General features: G+C 49.5%; 1 protein-coding gene across 1 annotated transcript in view; it reads left to right on the plus strand.

Annotated features, from left to right (window-relative positions):
• The window catches only part of LRRC38 (leucine rich repeat containing 38), a 45,058-nt gene extending 32,152 nt beyond the window's left edge, over nucleotides 1-12,906 (plus strand). Inside the window, exon 2 of the mRNA XM_033228289.1 lies at nucleotides 11,779-12,906. Within this exon, the coding sequence (XP_033084180.1) occupies nucleotides 11,779-12,032 (254 nt within the window). The 3' untranslated portion in view covers nucleotides 12,033-12,906. The remainder of the gene's footprint in view (nucleotides 1-11,778) is intronic.
• Nucleotides 12,907-15,639: the final 2,733 nt, after the last annotated feature.

Consider the following 15,639-nt stretch of genomic DNA (forward strand, 5'->3'; position numbering starts at 1 on the left):
GGCTCTTCCATTCTTAGCTGGATAACCTCAAGCAGGTAACATAACTGTTCAGTTTGCTTATCTGTGAACCAGGATCATCCCAGGACCAGCCGCAGAATCTGTTTCGTAGACTAAAGGCGTGCAGGCAATGCAGAGTGCTTAGAAGAATATTTGGCATGTGGTGAGGCTGCAGGAGAGGTTGGCTGATGCATCCCCACTCTGTTTCCAAAGATCAATGAGAATTGCCGCCTCCCAAGAGAGGAAAGCATGAAAACATACACAGCTTCTCTCTCCTCCAGAGAGCTGCAAGTTACCTGCTGGTGAATTTGGGGGAAAGAACTTTTGTCCCGGAAGGCAGGGGCCTGTGCCGGTCCAGCACCACCGGCCACTGGGTGTCTGTCTGATAGGGGAGCTGGCTTCAGGACTCCTTTGTGGCCACACATCTAAGCCATGTTCTCTGATCCTGTCTTTATTCATATGTTGATTCAAAAATATCATTTACAAGTTCTAGTCCTAGGTATACAGCAGGGAACAAAACAAAATGCTGGACCTCACATAGCCGACATGGGGGTGGGGGAGGAACAGGGAGGCAGAAAATAAATACCTGCGCAGAGAAAACTAAAGAGGGAAGGGGGAGATGGAGGATGACGGGGTGGGGAGAGCACCTGCTTTGAATGGAGGCAAGGAGGCCTCTTTGAGAAGGTGACTGCCTAGAGTCACCTGAAGAAAGGGAAGGAGTGAGCCAGACAGAGCAGGCAGATGCAGAGGCCCTGAGGGTGGCCTCTGCCGGGGTGTTTGAGGAACAGCAAGCAAGGCAGAGTGGAGGGGTTTAGCAGGGGTGATACGGACTGTGGGTTTCATTTTAAGAGAGATGGGGAGCCACTGAGGGTTGTTGAGCAGAAGAATGACTAGAGGTACTTATAATAAATCTCTCTACACACACACGCACGCACGCACGCACACCCGCTCACTCCCTCTCCCCTCTCCTCCCCTCGCCTCCGCACTCCTCCCTGCTCCTCCACTCCCCGCTCCTCTCCTCTCTGTGGTTCTGTTTCTCTGGAGCACCCTAATATGGGCACCCTCCTCATATATCTGGAGTCAGATGCAGGCTCAGTCTGCAACTTCAAAAGTCTGAACAATGCTAACCACACGGTTCTTGAGTACGGTGTGGCCAGGTACTGTGGTGAGAGCTTTTCAGATATTCCCTTGTTTCATGTTCACAGTGTCATCTCCAGGTGGCACTCAGGGTGGCTGGGCCTGGCCCAGGGTCACACAGGCACCAGGTGGTACAGTGGCTCAGCCTGGGGTCCGTCCTACCCCTAACCTGGGCAGCATCTCTCCATTCTGTTTTTCAGGGCATCCAGGAAGCCCTTCTGACAAGGGTTTCCAGAAACTCTGCTTCCTGGATGCCCCGTGGCTTCACCCAGCACTTTGGGAGGCCGAGGCAGGTGGATTACCTGAGGTCAGGAGTTCGAGACCAGCCTGGTCAACATGGTGAAACCCCATCTCTACTAAAAATACAAAAATTAGCTGGGGGTGGTGGCATGCCCCTGTAATCCCAGTTACTCGGGAGGCTGAGGCAGGAGAATTGCCTGAGCTCGGGAGGCAGAGGTTCCAGTGAGCCGAGATCACACCACTGTACTCCAGCCTGGGCTACAGAGCAAGACTCTGTCTCAAAATTAAATAAATTAATTAATAAAATTAAAAAAAAGATACTGTGCCTCAAAGGGGCTTGTTGGGAGGGGCTGGGCCAGGCTGGTGCAGCCCTGGGTCTGGTGCCTGGGAGAGTGGGAGGCACGATGCAGTGGCCAAGCTGCAGAGCCAGACCAGCTGGGGTCAGGCCCAGCTCTGGCATTTCCCTGCTGCGTGGCCCCGGGCAAGTGACTTGCCCTCTCTGTGCCTCAGTTTGGTCAGCTGTAAGATGGGGATACTTGCAGTGGCCTTCCGATCGGGTTGGCCTGAGGAATAAACAAGGCGAGTGCATTCTGTGAAGCTTCAAGTGTGCCAGGCACACACCAGGTGCTGGGAAGTATTGGCTTTCCTTTGCTATTCTTAACTTAGACAGCTGAAGGGATGGGTCAGGAAAAGAACATTCCAAGGTCAAGCAGGAACATTGCAGGGGTCCCATCCTTATCTCCACGTGCCGCCTGCCAGCCCATCCTTCCACTGTCCTGCTGATCCAGCCCCCAAAGCCCCCTCTGGGCTTGCCCTTGACCTCCCCTGTGGGGCTTTGCACTTTCTTTTTTCTGAGACAGAGTCTTACTTGGTAGCCCAAGCTGGAGTGCAGTGGCGTGATCTCGGCTCCCTGCAACCTTTGCCTCTGGGGCTCAAGAGATTCTCCTGTCTCAGCCTCCCAAGCAGCTGGGACTAGAGGTGTGCGCCACCATACCTGGTTAGTTTTTTTGGTATTTTTAGTAGAGACAGGGTTTCACCATGTTGCCCGGGGTGTCTCGCACTCCTGAGTTCAAGCTATCCACTGGCCCCGGCCTCCCAAAGTGCTGGGATTACAGGCGTGAGCCACTGTGCCTGGCAGGGCTTTGCACTTTCTACTTTAAATGTTCTCTTTTGTGCCTGTGTCCTGATGCCTCTTCTGTAAGACCTAAGCTCCATGAGGCCAGGGCCACCTCTCTCTGTCTCTCTCTCTTCCTCCCTCGCTCCCTGCCTCCCTTCCATCCTCCCTTCCTTCCTTTTGTATCCTGAATGGCATGTAGCATGAAGCGTCACCTGTTTCGCTAAATGCATGAATTAAGGAAGCCATTTAATAACTAAATGTCTATTTATTGACTAAAAATAGGTCTGTCTTAGAAGGTTACTATCTTAGTCTTCTCAGGCTGCCATAAGAAAACACCATAGATTGGTGGCTTAACAAGCAGGCATTTATTTCCTCACAGTTCTGGAGGGTGGAAGTCTGAGATCAGGGTGCCAGCAGGGCTGCGAGAGGGCCCTCTTCCTGGCTTGCAGATGGTCGCCTTCTTGCTGGGTCCTCACATGGCAGAGAGAAAGAGAGAGAGAGAAAGAAAGTGAGAGACAGATACAGATTGGGAGAGCTCTCTAGTGTCTCTTCTTTTTTTTTTTTTTTTTGAGGCGGAGTTTCGCTCTGTCGCCCGGGCTGGAGTACTGTGGCCGGATCTCAGCTCACTGCATGCTCCGCCTCCCGGGTTCACGCCATTCTCCTGCCTCAGCCTCCGGAGTAGCTGGGACTACAGCGCCCGCCACCTCGCCCGGCTAGTTTTTTGTATTTTTTAGTAGAGACGGGGTTTCACTGTGTTAGCCAGGATGGTCTCGATCTCCTGACCTCGTGATCTGCCCGTCTCGGCCTCCCAAAGTGCTGGGATTACAGGCTTGAGCCACCGCGCCCGGCCTTTTTTTTTTTTTTTTTGAGACGGAGTCTCGCGCTGTCACCAGGCTGGAGTGCTGTGGCCGGATCTCAGCTCACTGCATGCTCCGCCTCCCGGGTTCACGCCATTCTCCTGCCTCAGCCTCCCGAGTAGCTGGGACTACAGGCGCCGCCACCTCGCCCGCTAGTTTTTTGTAGTTTTTAGTAGAGACGGGGTTTCACCGTGTTAGTCAGGATGGTCTCGATCTCCTGACCTCGTGATCCGCCCGTCTCGGCCTCCCAAAGTGCGTGTCTCTTCTTATAAGAATACATTAGCCGGGGCCGGGTGCGGTGGCTCACGCCTGTAATCCCAGCACTTTGGGAGGCCGAGGCAGGCGGATCACGAGGTCAGGAGATCGAGACCATCCTGGCTAACATGGTGAAACCCCGTCTCTACTAAAAAATACAAAAAACTAGCCGGGCGAGGTGGCAGGCGCCTGTAGTCCCAGCTACTCTGGAGGGTGAGGCAGGAGAATGGCGTGAACCCGGGAGGTGGAGCTTGCAGTGAGCCAAGATTGCGCCACTGCACTCCAGCCTGGGTGACAGAGGGAGACTCCATCTCAAAAAAAAAAAAAAACAAAAACAACCATAAGAATACTAATCCCTGGGCAGACGTGGTGTCTCACATCTGTAGTCCCAGCACTTTGGGAGGCCAAGGTGGGTGGATCATTTGAGGTCAGGAGTTTGAGACCAGTCTGGCCAACATGGTGAAACCCCGTCTCTACTAAAAATACAAAAAAAATTTAACAGGGCCTTGTGGCACACACCTGTAATCCCAGCTACTCGGGAGGCTGAGGCAAGAGAATCACTTGAACCCAGGAAGCAGAGGTTGTGGTGAGTCGAGATTGCGCCGCTGCACTCCAGAGTGAGAGTCCATCTTTTGGGGGGGGTGGGGAGGAAGAACACTAATCCCCTCAGGACGGCCACACTCTAATTACCTAATTTCATCTAACCCTCACTGCCTCCCAGAGGCTACACCTTCAACTACCATCACACTGGGGGCTAGGACTTCCACATCTGCATTTTGGGGATCTAAATATTTAGTCCATAATAGCCACCTAATCGCTGGGCCTGGCGGCTCACGCCTTTAATCTCAGAGCTTTGGGAAGCTGAGGTGGGAGGATTGCTTGAGAACAGCAGTTCGAGACCAGCCTGGGTGTATTAGTCCGTTCTCATGCTGCTGATAAAGACATACCTGAGACTGGGTAATTTATAAAGGAAAGAGGTTTAATGGACTCACAGTTCCACATGGCTGCGGAGGCCTCACAATCATGGTGGAAGACGAATGAGGAGCAAGCTCATGTCTTACGTGGTGGCAGGCAAGAGCGCAGGTAGAGGGGAGCTCCCCTTTATAGAAACGTCATGGTAGTGAGACTTATTCACTGCCAGGAGAACAGTCTGAGGGAAACCTACCAACCCCATGATTCAATTATCTCCACCGTAACAGTTGGGGATTATTATAATTCAGGGTGAGATTGTGGGTAAGGACGCAGCCAAACCATATCACTGGGCAACATCGCGAGACCCCATCTTTACAAAAAAATTTAAAAGTCTACATAATAGCTGTATACTTAGTAGAGCATTTCCGTCTAAAGCAGTGATCCTCAACTGAGGTGACTTTGTCCTTCCCAATCCAGGAGACATGTAGCAGTGTCTGGAGACAGTTTTTTTTTTTTTTTTTTTTTTTTTTTTGAGGCGGAGTCTCGCTCTGTCGCCCGGACTGGAGTGCAGTGGCCAGATCTCAGCTCACTGCAAGCTCTGCCTCCCGGGTTTACGCCATTCTCCTGCCTCAGCCTCCCGAGTAGCTGGACTACAGGCGCCCGCCACCTCGCCCGGCTAGTTTTTGTATTTTTAGTAGAGACGGGGTTTCACCGTGTTAGCCAGGATGGTCTCGATCGCCTGACCTCGTGATCCGCCCGTCTCGGCCTCCCAAGTGCTGGGATTACAGGCTTGAGCCACCGCGCCGGCCTTTTTTTTTTTTTTTTGAGATAGAGTTTCGCTCTTGTTATCCAGACTGGAGTGCAGTGGTATGATCTCAGCTCACTGCAGCCTCAACCTCCTGGGTTCAAGCAATTCTCCTGCCTCAGCCTCCCAAATAGTTGGGATTACAGGCATGTGCCACCATGCCTGGCTAATTTTTCTATTTTTAGTACAGACAGGGTTTCGCCATGTTGGCCAGAATGGTCTCGAACTCCTGACCTCAGGTGATCCACTCGCCTCGGCCTCCCAAAGTGCTGGGATTACAGGCATGAGCCACTGCATCCGGACTGGAGACAGTTTTGATTGTCACACTGGGTGGGGTGTGCTGCTGGCATCTGGTGGGTGGAGGCCAGCAGGGATGCTGCTAAACGTCCTACAGGACACAGGACAGCCCCTATGTCAAAAAATGATCCTGTCCCAAATGTCAGTAATGGCCAAGTTGAGAAACCTTGGTCTAAACAAGGGTCCGCTAGGGGAGAAGATGGGACCCTGGAATCTGCCTATGCCAAGTCCAGAGTTGTGCTGTTGGCTTCACAGCCTTTGTAGACAGCTTTTGTAGCAATACCCTCAGCCTTGTGCTGGGCCCTGTCTGCCTGGCAGACTCTCTTTGTCCAACTCTTCATATTTCTCTGCCCTTTGTGAGCTGTGAAAGCTCATCAAGTTAGTGGATCTTATCAGGAAAGCTCCACTAAGCACTGCCATTCCAAAGTCCCCACCCCTGGTGGGCTTGTGTGCACCATTTTCCAAACAAGTCCATTTCTTCTAGCCACACAGAAATGTGAGATGACATTTTCTAAAACTGTCACTTTGCAAAGATGCCAAGATGAATCTCAAGGCACCAGAACTGACTTGGGAAGTCGTGGCTTGCAAAGGTTGGATTTAAACGGCAGGCGCTGTGGGCTTACGTTGTTGGGTTGTGGTTGTTTTCCGGTGGATACCGCTTCCTGAAGATGAGGATTTGTAGAAAATTTCTCCAGCTAAATAATGATCTGTCACTTGTTTGGAGGCTGCAAATAATCTGCTGGCTTTAGAAACTGTCTGTGCTTCACACAGTCTGTTGGTGTCCATCTTATTTATTTTCATAACGTTTTTGGCTGGGGTGGGCTGTTAGGAGGCAGGTTGATTGATGTTTTTCCGTTTTTTTCATTGAAGACATCAGTGTCTGAAAAAAAAAAAAAAAAGCCCAGTATAACTTTGTTTTAAAGTGCTCCCGTTTTTATTTTTATTTTTGAAAAGATAAAGCTCTCCTGTTTTATTCAAATACATTTAAAATTCTCAGAAGTAGACAGAAGTTTAGTCTCTTTAAGAAAAAGAACCAGTCAAAAACAGTAATCAAGTGTAAATTGAGGAGGCCTGCAGAGCTCTGGCCCAGCTAATTCCGTGGGTATATAAAGCAGACACTGATTCCAGGAAAGGAGGGAACAGCAGAGTCTTGTTGCTAGGCAATGGTTCCCATGGGACAGAAGCATTGATGGGTTGGCTGTAAACTACATAAAAGATGGGGCAGGACAGAAGGCAGGAGGATGCTCAGACACTATTCCTCTATCTTCAGTTTCTGAGATGGAGAAGAAAAGACACACAAAACCCCCCCAGGGTGGTTGCAGGGTTGCTGTGTAATTAGCAGGGCTGCTTTTTGCAGGACAGAAGCCTGCTAATTAGTGAGGTGTGAAGACATCATTTCAATTTTCACCTGATGCTGGAAATGGGTTAAGGGTCAGCTTTTTGAAACCTGGAAGCACTAAAAAAGAGAGTAGGTGAAGGTTTTCCTGAGAGTTGAACGAGGCCAGAGACACGCAGTGGCTGAAGGCAGTTGAGCTTCATGTCAACATGGCGTCCTTGCATCTCTCTGGCTATTCTCACTGGGAAAGGGCACCTTGTTAATCAAAGGATAAGAGTAAGCTTCCACAGCCAAATGGCTGGGTTCAAATCCTGGCTTCATCACTGTGAAGCTGTATTGCTAAAGTCAAGCTATGCAAATGCTCTCAGTTTTCTCATTCATGAAATGGGCATCATAACAGTACTTAACCTCATAAGATTGTTGTGAGTAAAAACATGTAGCGATTAGAACAAGATCTGCACATAGTAAGTGCAACGTGACTATTAGTTACTACTACTTTATTTTTCTCTCCTCTTCCAGATCAGAAACAAAAGATCTGAGCTCTTTATGCATTCTAATACCATTCATTCTCTTATTACTGAGGTTTGTAAAATCATGGTCATCATTTGAATTTGAACATAGCTTGTATTGTGTATCAGTCAGGATGATTATGCTTGGTAACGAACAGTCTTCAGCAGCTCTGCACCACATAAGCTATTTCTCTGGTTCATGTCCAAGGAGGGCTGGTAATGGGGATGGGTAGGGGTGCTCTGTTCATAATATTTATTCAGAGACCTTAACCATCAGGGGCTTCATCTCGACACATGCTGTGTTTCTCACCTAAGCTAATGCTAAATTATCCTATGTTCACTAAGCTACCCCTGGCTACATTGTGTTCCCCAAATGCTGAGCTGTTTCCCAACTTATTTTTTTTTTTTTTGACACAGAGTCTCACTGTGTTGTCTGGGCTAGAGTGCAGTGGCGTGATCACAGCCTCAGTCTTCCAGGCTCAAATGATCCTCTTGCCTCAGCCTCCTGAGTAGCTTGAACTACAGGTGTGTACCACCACACCTGGCAAAATTTTAAATTTTTTGTGGAGACAGGGTCTTGTTGTGCTGCTCAGGCTGATCTCGAACTCCTGAGCTCAAGTGAGTCTCTCATCTTGGCCTCCCAAAGTGCTGGGATTGTAGACATGAGCCACCACACCCGGCCTCTTTCCCAGCTTCTTGTCTCTGCCTTGTTCTTCTCATGGCTGGTTCATCTCATCCTTTCAACCTTAACTGAAATAATACCTCCTGACTATCCCTTCTAAAGACAATTATTTGTCCCAGACTTTCTTGATCATTCTACCCTGATGTTTCATCCTAAACATTTTACATATGTCTTGAACTATTCATTTATTGTCTAAAATGTAAGCCGCATGAAGGCTTTGTTTTGTTTCCTGCTGTATCCCCAGGGCCTAGTACATGGCAAATACTCAAAAACATCGGTGGCATAAATGAATATCTATCTTGTTGAACTAGAATTTACACTCTCTGAGGGTAGAGGACTTAGTGGCCTTGTATATCACCAACCCCTTGGCCCAGGAAAAGTACAAGTTCAAACCTGGGCAACATGGTGAAACCCCATCTTCAATACTTCTTTTTTTTTGAGATGGAGTCTCACTCTGTCACCGAGGCTGGAGTGCAGTGGCGCGATCTCGGCTCAGTGCAACCTCCGCCTCCCGGCTTCAAGTGATTCTCGTCCCTCAGCCTCCTGAGTAGCTGGAATTACAGCCACACACCCCCATGCCTGGCTAATCTTTGTATTTTTAGTAGAAACAGGGTTTCACCACGTTGGCCAGGCTGGTCCCAAACTCCTGACCTTAAGTGATCTATCTACCTCGGCCTCCCAAAGTGCTGAGATTACCGGCATGAGCCTCCACGCCTGGCCAGTACATTTTATTAAATGAATACATGAGCACATGGAGAGCCACCTCTCATGGTGCTCAGTTTCTCACATCTCAGGCAGGTCTCCCTTTTGATTCATATGAGTAGATGGAGGGTACAGAATCCACCTGTCTGTAATTCTCAAAGCTGCCTTCTACCGCACTTGATGGCTGGTGGGATTCCCCAAAAGCAGCGGTAGTTTAGTGGTAAGGGAACCATCCTCGGGAGGTGTCTCTAAAATGTTATAAGCCCATTGTGCTAGGACACCACCAGCTGACTGGCAGCTTCTGTCACTGGCATGTGATGGCAGCCATGGGAAGAAAGCATGAGCTTCCTGTGTCTGCATCACCTGCATCCCTGGCGCTTCTCTTCTTGGCTTTCTTCCCCTTTCTCTTCCTTTTGGAGACATAGTGGCTACAGGCCAGGTCTCTGGAGACAGATTGCTTGACTTGTAATCCAGGCTCAGCCACTTACTAGCTGTACAGCTTTGGGCAAGTTACATTCCCACTCTGAGCCTGTTCCCCCGTCTGTAAAATGGGGATGATAATGGAACATACCGCCATGGAGTGGTTGTAAGGATTAAATGAATCAATATAGCCAGATGCTTAGAGCAGTGCTTGGCCTGTGGTAAGGTCTACGTAGCGTGTATATGTTAGTAATTATAAAGTTCTTGCTCAGCACACACTTGTGGTCTTTTTCTAGGCTGGAGGGTTTGAAACATCTTCATAAATTAGTCAAACACTCTTCAAGTGAAGTTGGGAAGACAATCCTAACATACAAAACACAGTTTTAAAGGGCTCCTCTAAGGCCAGGTGCCGTGGCTCACACCTGTCATTCCAGCACTTTGGTAGGCCGAGGTGGGCAGATCACTTGAGGTCAGGAGTTTGAGACCAGCCAGGCCAACATGGTGAAACTTCATCTCTACTAACAATACAAAAATCAGCTGGGTATGGTGGCGCACACCTGTGATCCCAGCTACTCGGGAGGCTGAGGCACAAGAATCACTTGAACCCAGGAGGTGGAGGTTGTGGTGAGCCCTGATCGTGCCACTGCACTCCAGCCTGGGCAACAGAGTGAGACTCTGTCTCAAAAATAAGTAAGTACATAAATTAAAAAAAAAAAAAAAAAGGGGGCTTCTCTGGTCCTAGTGGAAGTGAGTGTCCTAGAAGTTCTCAAATCCCTTCCCATCCTCCTCTTGACAGCTAGAAAATAATGCTTCTTGAACTGGGCCTCAGGATTCACACTGCATCAGAAACACCTGGTTATTAAAAATACCTATTAAACATACAGACTTTGGGGCCCCACCCCAGACCTACTGAATCAGATTCCCCATGGGTGGTGCCTCGGAACCTGCGTTTTAACAGTTTTTAGATGATTCCGAAGCACATGGACGCTTCCTCCAAGCTTCCAAGCACCAAGTACTATTTGAAGGCCACCTTCAGATACATCCTTATGTTTTCCACCCCTGTCAAGGGAAAATCCTTTCGGGGTTGTGGGGTTCCCACAATGCCATGCTAACTCTCCTTTCACTTCCATCCTTTCACTTCCACTCAGAGGACAGTGAAAAGGAGGACAGTATCTAACTTGGAAAATGGCACTACCAAGTGGAGGGTCCATCCACCAATTGGCACTGACCTATCCTACTGTATTTGCCCCAACCTCCACTCCCTGCTACTAGCCGGGTCTGGATTAGGGTCTACAGAGGTCCTAAACCTGAAACAGATAATGGTGCCCTTCCATCCCCGCACTGAGTAATTCAAAATCAAAAGAGTACTAAACCTGACTGGGCGCGGTGGCTCAGGCCTGTAATTCCAGCACTTTCGGAGGCCGAGGTTAGTGGATCACCTGAGGTCAGGAGTTCAAGACCAGCCTGGCCAACATGGTGAAACGCTGTCTTTACTAAAAATACTAAAATTAGGTGTGGTGGTGCACGCCTGTAATCCCAGCTACTCGGGAGGCTGAGGCAGGAGAATCACTTGAGCCCAGGAGGTGGCGGTTGAGGTGAGCCGAGATTGTGTCATTGCACTCCGGCCTGGGCGACAGAGACTCCATCTCATAAAAACAAAACAAAACAGGCCGGGCGCGGTGGCTCAAGCCTGTAATCCCAGCACTTTGGGAGGCCGAGACGGGCGGATCACGAGGTCAGGAGATCGAGACCATCCTGGCTAATACGGTGAAACCCCGTCTCTACTAAAAAATACAAAAACGAGCCGGGCGACGAGGCGGGCGCCTGTAGTCCCAGCTACTCGGGAGGCTGAGGCAGGAGAATGGCGTGAACCCGGGAGGCGGAGCTTGCAGTGAGCTGAGAGCCGGCCACTGCACTCCAGCCTGGGCGGCAGAGCAAGACTCCGTCTCAAAACAAAACAAAACAAAACAAAAAGAGGCCAGGCGTGGTGGCTCACACCTGTAATCCCAGAACTTTGGGAGGCCGAGGCGGGCAGATCACAAGGTCAGGAGATTGAGACCATCCTGGTGAACACGGTAAAACCCTGTCTCTACGAAAAATACCAAAAATTAGCCGGTCGTGGCGGCAGGTGCCTGTAGTCCCAGCTACTCGGGAGGCTGAGGCAGGAGAATGGTGTGAACCCGGGAGGCGGAGCTTGCAGTGAGGCGAGATCGCGCCACTGCACTCCAGCCTGGGCGACAGAGCCAGACTCCGTCTCAAAAAAAAAAAAAAAAAAAAAAAAAACCCTGAAAATAGGTCAGTGAAGACCAGCACGTTCCAGTTTTTCCCATGGTGATCACTCTATGGCTTTTTTTTTTTAAGTTTAAATTCCATTTAAATTAGTCTTTTTCCCCCTTTTATTTTTGGGAGGATGCTTGCATATTGCTAGCTTTGTAAGCACCTGCCTTGTCAACTTTTAGGCAACCTTGAGCTGCAGTCTAAACCCGTCTCTCCTCTGCCTGCCTTTTCTCAGGCCTTGATGAAATCCAGTGCTCCCTGCCCATGGAGAGCAGGAGGATATCCCTGCGCGACCTATCAGAGGCCAGCTTCAGCGAGTGTAGGTTCAGCCTGTCGCTCACAGACCTCTTCATCATCATCTTCTCCGGTGTGGCTGTGTCCATCGCGGCCATCATCTCCAGCTTCTTCCTGGCCACCGTGGTGCAGTGCTTCCAGAGATGTGCACCCAACAAAGATGCGGAGGATGAAGACGAGGACGAGGATGAGTGAGCCACCTCCTCCCTCCCGCTCCTTACTCTCCAGCACCGAACCAGAAGCTCTCTCCAAGAAGAGAGGGAAATGCCGAAAATGGAAAAGCACTGGCCACTGTCCGTGAACGGAACAGAGCCTGTTCCATGTCTTGGCCCCTGGGTACATCTGCTGGGACCACCAATCTCAGAGTTTAGAATCAGCAGAGCAGGGAAGTCCAGGAAGGATGGAGGAAATTATTCCTGGAACATAACCTGCCTCTCAGATTGAGGTGTGTGTTGGGGGAGAGGATGACCGAGTCGGGCTTCATAGCTGATGACTAAAATCCTCCCCCAGGAGATATGAAGACTGGTAGCTTTTCAATGGCAAAGACGATTTTGCGCCACTCTTTTTCTGACCTGTACTGGGAGATCATGAAGCATCTGCCTTCCTTCCAAGAAACAGCAGCTCAAACAGTGGAGATTCAAATTCGGGTGATTTACCACAAGAGCGAGAACTTTGATCTTTATATAATAGGCCTCAGCAACCTTGGGATGTTATACTGAGAACTAATAAACTCAAGTGCAATAGACACAATGTTTATTTCCCCCCAAATTTTATATGTTGAAACCTAATCCCCAATGTGATGGTATTTGGAGGTGGGGCTTTGGGGAGGTGATTAGGTTTAGATGATGTCATGAGGATGGGGCCCAAATGATGGGATTAGTGCCCTCATGACAGGTGGCCCCAGAGAGCTCCTTCACCCCTCCAGCACTTGAGGATGCAGCAAGAAATCAGCTGCCTGTGAACTGAGAAGCAGGCCCTCACCAGAACCCAACCATGCTGGCACCCAGATCTCAGACTTCCAGCCTCCAGAACTGGGAGAAATAAATAAATATCTGTTGTTTGTAAGCCACTGAATCTCTGGTATTCTGTTATAGTGACTGAAATGGACCCATGAAGAAGCTAAGAACTGGGAAGAGGGTGTCTGTTGTTAATTTTGGTAAGTTTGTCGGGAAAACTTAGAGTTGACATAACTCAGACCCTGATCTTTATCCTAAGCAGTAGCGACTTGTAGAGGAAGGATTAGTTGCTTTGTACCATTGTAATGATCTCTCTGCTCAGCATCATTTTTCCTTCTGAAGTACAGACAGGTTGTTCTCCATCACCCGCTTCCTGAGTCCCTTCCCAGCTACTGTCTATGTTGGCACAGTTCTGGACTCATCATCTCCAGAGCTTTGGGTAAACTTGCCTGGAGGCCAGTATTCCACGCAGCATGTTGCATTGGATCAACCAAATGGTTAAAAAAACAAACAAAACAAAACAAAACACTGGGACTTAGCCTCTGAAAAACTCCCATCAGTGGCCCTTAGGGTGTATGTGACATTGCTTTGGTGCCCAGGCTGTGACAGGAAGTGTTTTCCAGGATGTGGAATGCAGCACTTTGGTTCAGAGACAATACGAAACAAACAAGTCTTACACCCCAGTGGATTAATACAAGATAGCTTGTGTTAGCAGCATTGGATGAGGCTGGGGGCTAAGACTTGGATGAGGGGCTCACACCAACTCTCAAGATATTTTTGAGAATCATTTCTCCATTGTTTCCTATCATATATTCCTGTTTCTTTCCTCCATTGCTCCCTTCCATCTTCGCCCTCATAAATAGCTATTGAGTGCTTGCTAAGTGCCAGGTACTGGTGCAGGCACTGTGGCTATGCATTGGATAGGAAACACAGGTTCCCTGCTCTCTCGTGCTTTACATTCTTATGGGTAGAACATAAAAAAAAACCAGGGAAACAAAACTACCATTGCAGGTAGAGTTAAGTATCATGAAGGAAATAAACGAGGTCCGTTGACAGAGAATCACTGGGAGAAGACACTCCAGCGGAGGCTGTGGGGTGTGTTAGGGTTCTCCAGAGAAACAGAACCAACGGCAGACAGACAAAGGGATTTATTGTAAGGAATTGGCTCAGGAGATGATGGAGGCTGAGAAGTCCATGATCTGCAGTTGGTGAGCTGGAGACAGGAGAGCTGATGGTGTAGTCCCAGGCCAAGGGCAGGAGAAGACTCAGCTCAACAGTCAGGTAGAAAAACAGTGGAGTCTTCCCTCCTCCACCTTTTTGTTGTATTCAGGCCCTTATTGGATTAGATGAGATCTGCTTTACTCAGTCCACCTGTTCGAACGTTAATCCCATCCAAAAACACACAGACACACTTGGAAATAGTTTAACCAAATATCTGGGCACCCCATGGCCCAGTCAGGTTGACACAAAATTAACCATCACATCGTAGAAGGCCTATGATTGGGTGGCTTTTGGGCTGAGTCCTGCTTCCCCCTTCTCCCGCCTCCTAACCTCCTCCTTTCTTTCCTACTCTCCCACTGTCTTTCTCCGCTCTTCTCCCCTTCAGCCTAGAGCAGACTCTGGGTCACCCCTCTGCTCCCCAGCATTGCAGTCTCCAGTGGAAGCGACCCCTGACTCAGGAGGGCTGCCTTCTCACCCTGGGCCAGCGGAGAAGTGAATGGCATCTTCCAGGACGCCATGGTAACCTCAGCTCCTGCGAGAGCCCCGTCTATGGTCTGTGACCCTCGGTGCACATACTGCTCCCCCTGGGAGTTTTAGATGCAAGACATACAAGCTAAAGTCAGCACCTCCCCAGCCTGGCCACAGATTCAGCTGAGACCTACGTGGGGTTGGAATTGCTGCCATGGCCCGCTCCCCACCCCAGGAACATCGCTACCTGAGACTGAAAGGTCTGAACCCAACTGGGTTTTGGCCCCCACCAAGGTCATAATATGTACCTCCAAGAGTCCTGGGGACGTGGTACCCTAAGCTGGGGAAATAGCACTAGACCCTTGTTCTAGTAGGTTCTAGTGAATGAATTCCCATGTAATGAGTCTGCTGTATTCCTTCTGTCTGCCTCAGGTGATTCATGCTGGTCAGCAGGTTCAGTTGTTTCCTTAGAAGGCACGAACCCTGCGCGGCACAGGGGCCAGGGTTCCTTCACGGGATAAACGAGTGAGCAGGGGAGGGCAGTCATTTCTGCTGGCTGTACGAAAGAATTTTGGAGTGAACGTGATTCTTGGGAAGAAGAGGAGCTTTAAAAGATGTCCAGTTAAAACGGTCCTTTACTGCCTGCATGTAACATTTTTATGAAACATTGAGAACACGGGGGACCTGGGAGTGGGGAGGATGTGCAGTCAGGCCCAAGAAAATAAACTGACCAGGAGCCACAGCTCACCTGGGGAAATGCCTTTTGAGACGTGACACTGCACAAACAATAGGCAATGATTTAGAGCTCTCTGACTCGCCATTGGGTCTCAAGTTATTGCCATTATTAACAGCGACAATGCTACACACCAGTTTAGGGTCTCCCACATCTCCAAAGGTGTCATTTGGGTCTCCGCTTAGACATCACTTCCTCAGTGTCAGCCTTATCACACCACCCTGTATTATTTTCTGCACACCTCATACCGTGATCTGATCTATGTGTGTGTTCACATGTTCATTGTTTTCCTTCCTGGACTAGAACTTGAGCTCCCCAAGGGCAGAGACTTGGGCAGCTCATGTGCCCAGCATTTAGAACCATGCCCAGCATGGTCCGGTGTGGTGGCTCACCCCTGTAATCCCAGCACTTGGGAGGCTGAGGC

This window comes from Trachypithecus francoisi, unplaced genomic scaffold (assembly GCF_009764315.1).
Source record: "Trachypithecus francoisi isolate TF-2019V2 unplaced genomic scaffold, Tfra_2.0 Lachesis_group12, whole genome shotgun sequence".
NCBI lineage: Eukaryota > Metazoa > Chordata > Mammalia > Primates > Cercopithecidae > Trachypithecus > Trachypithecus francoisi.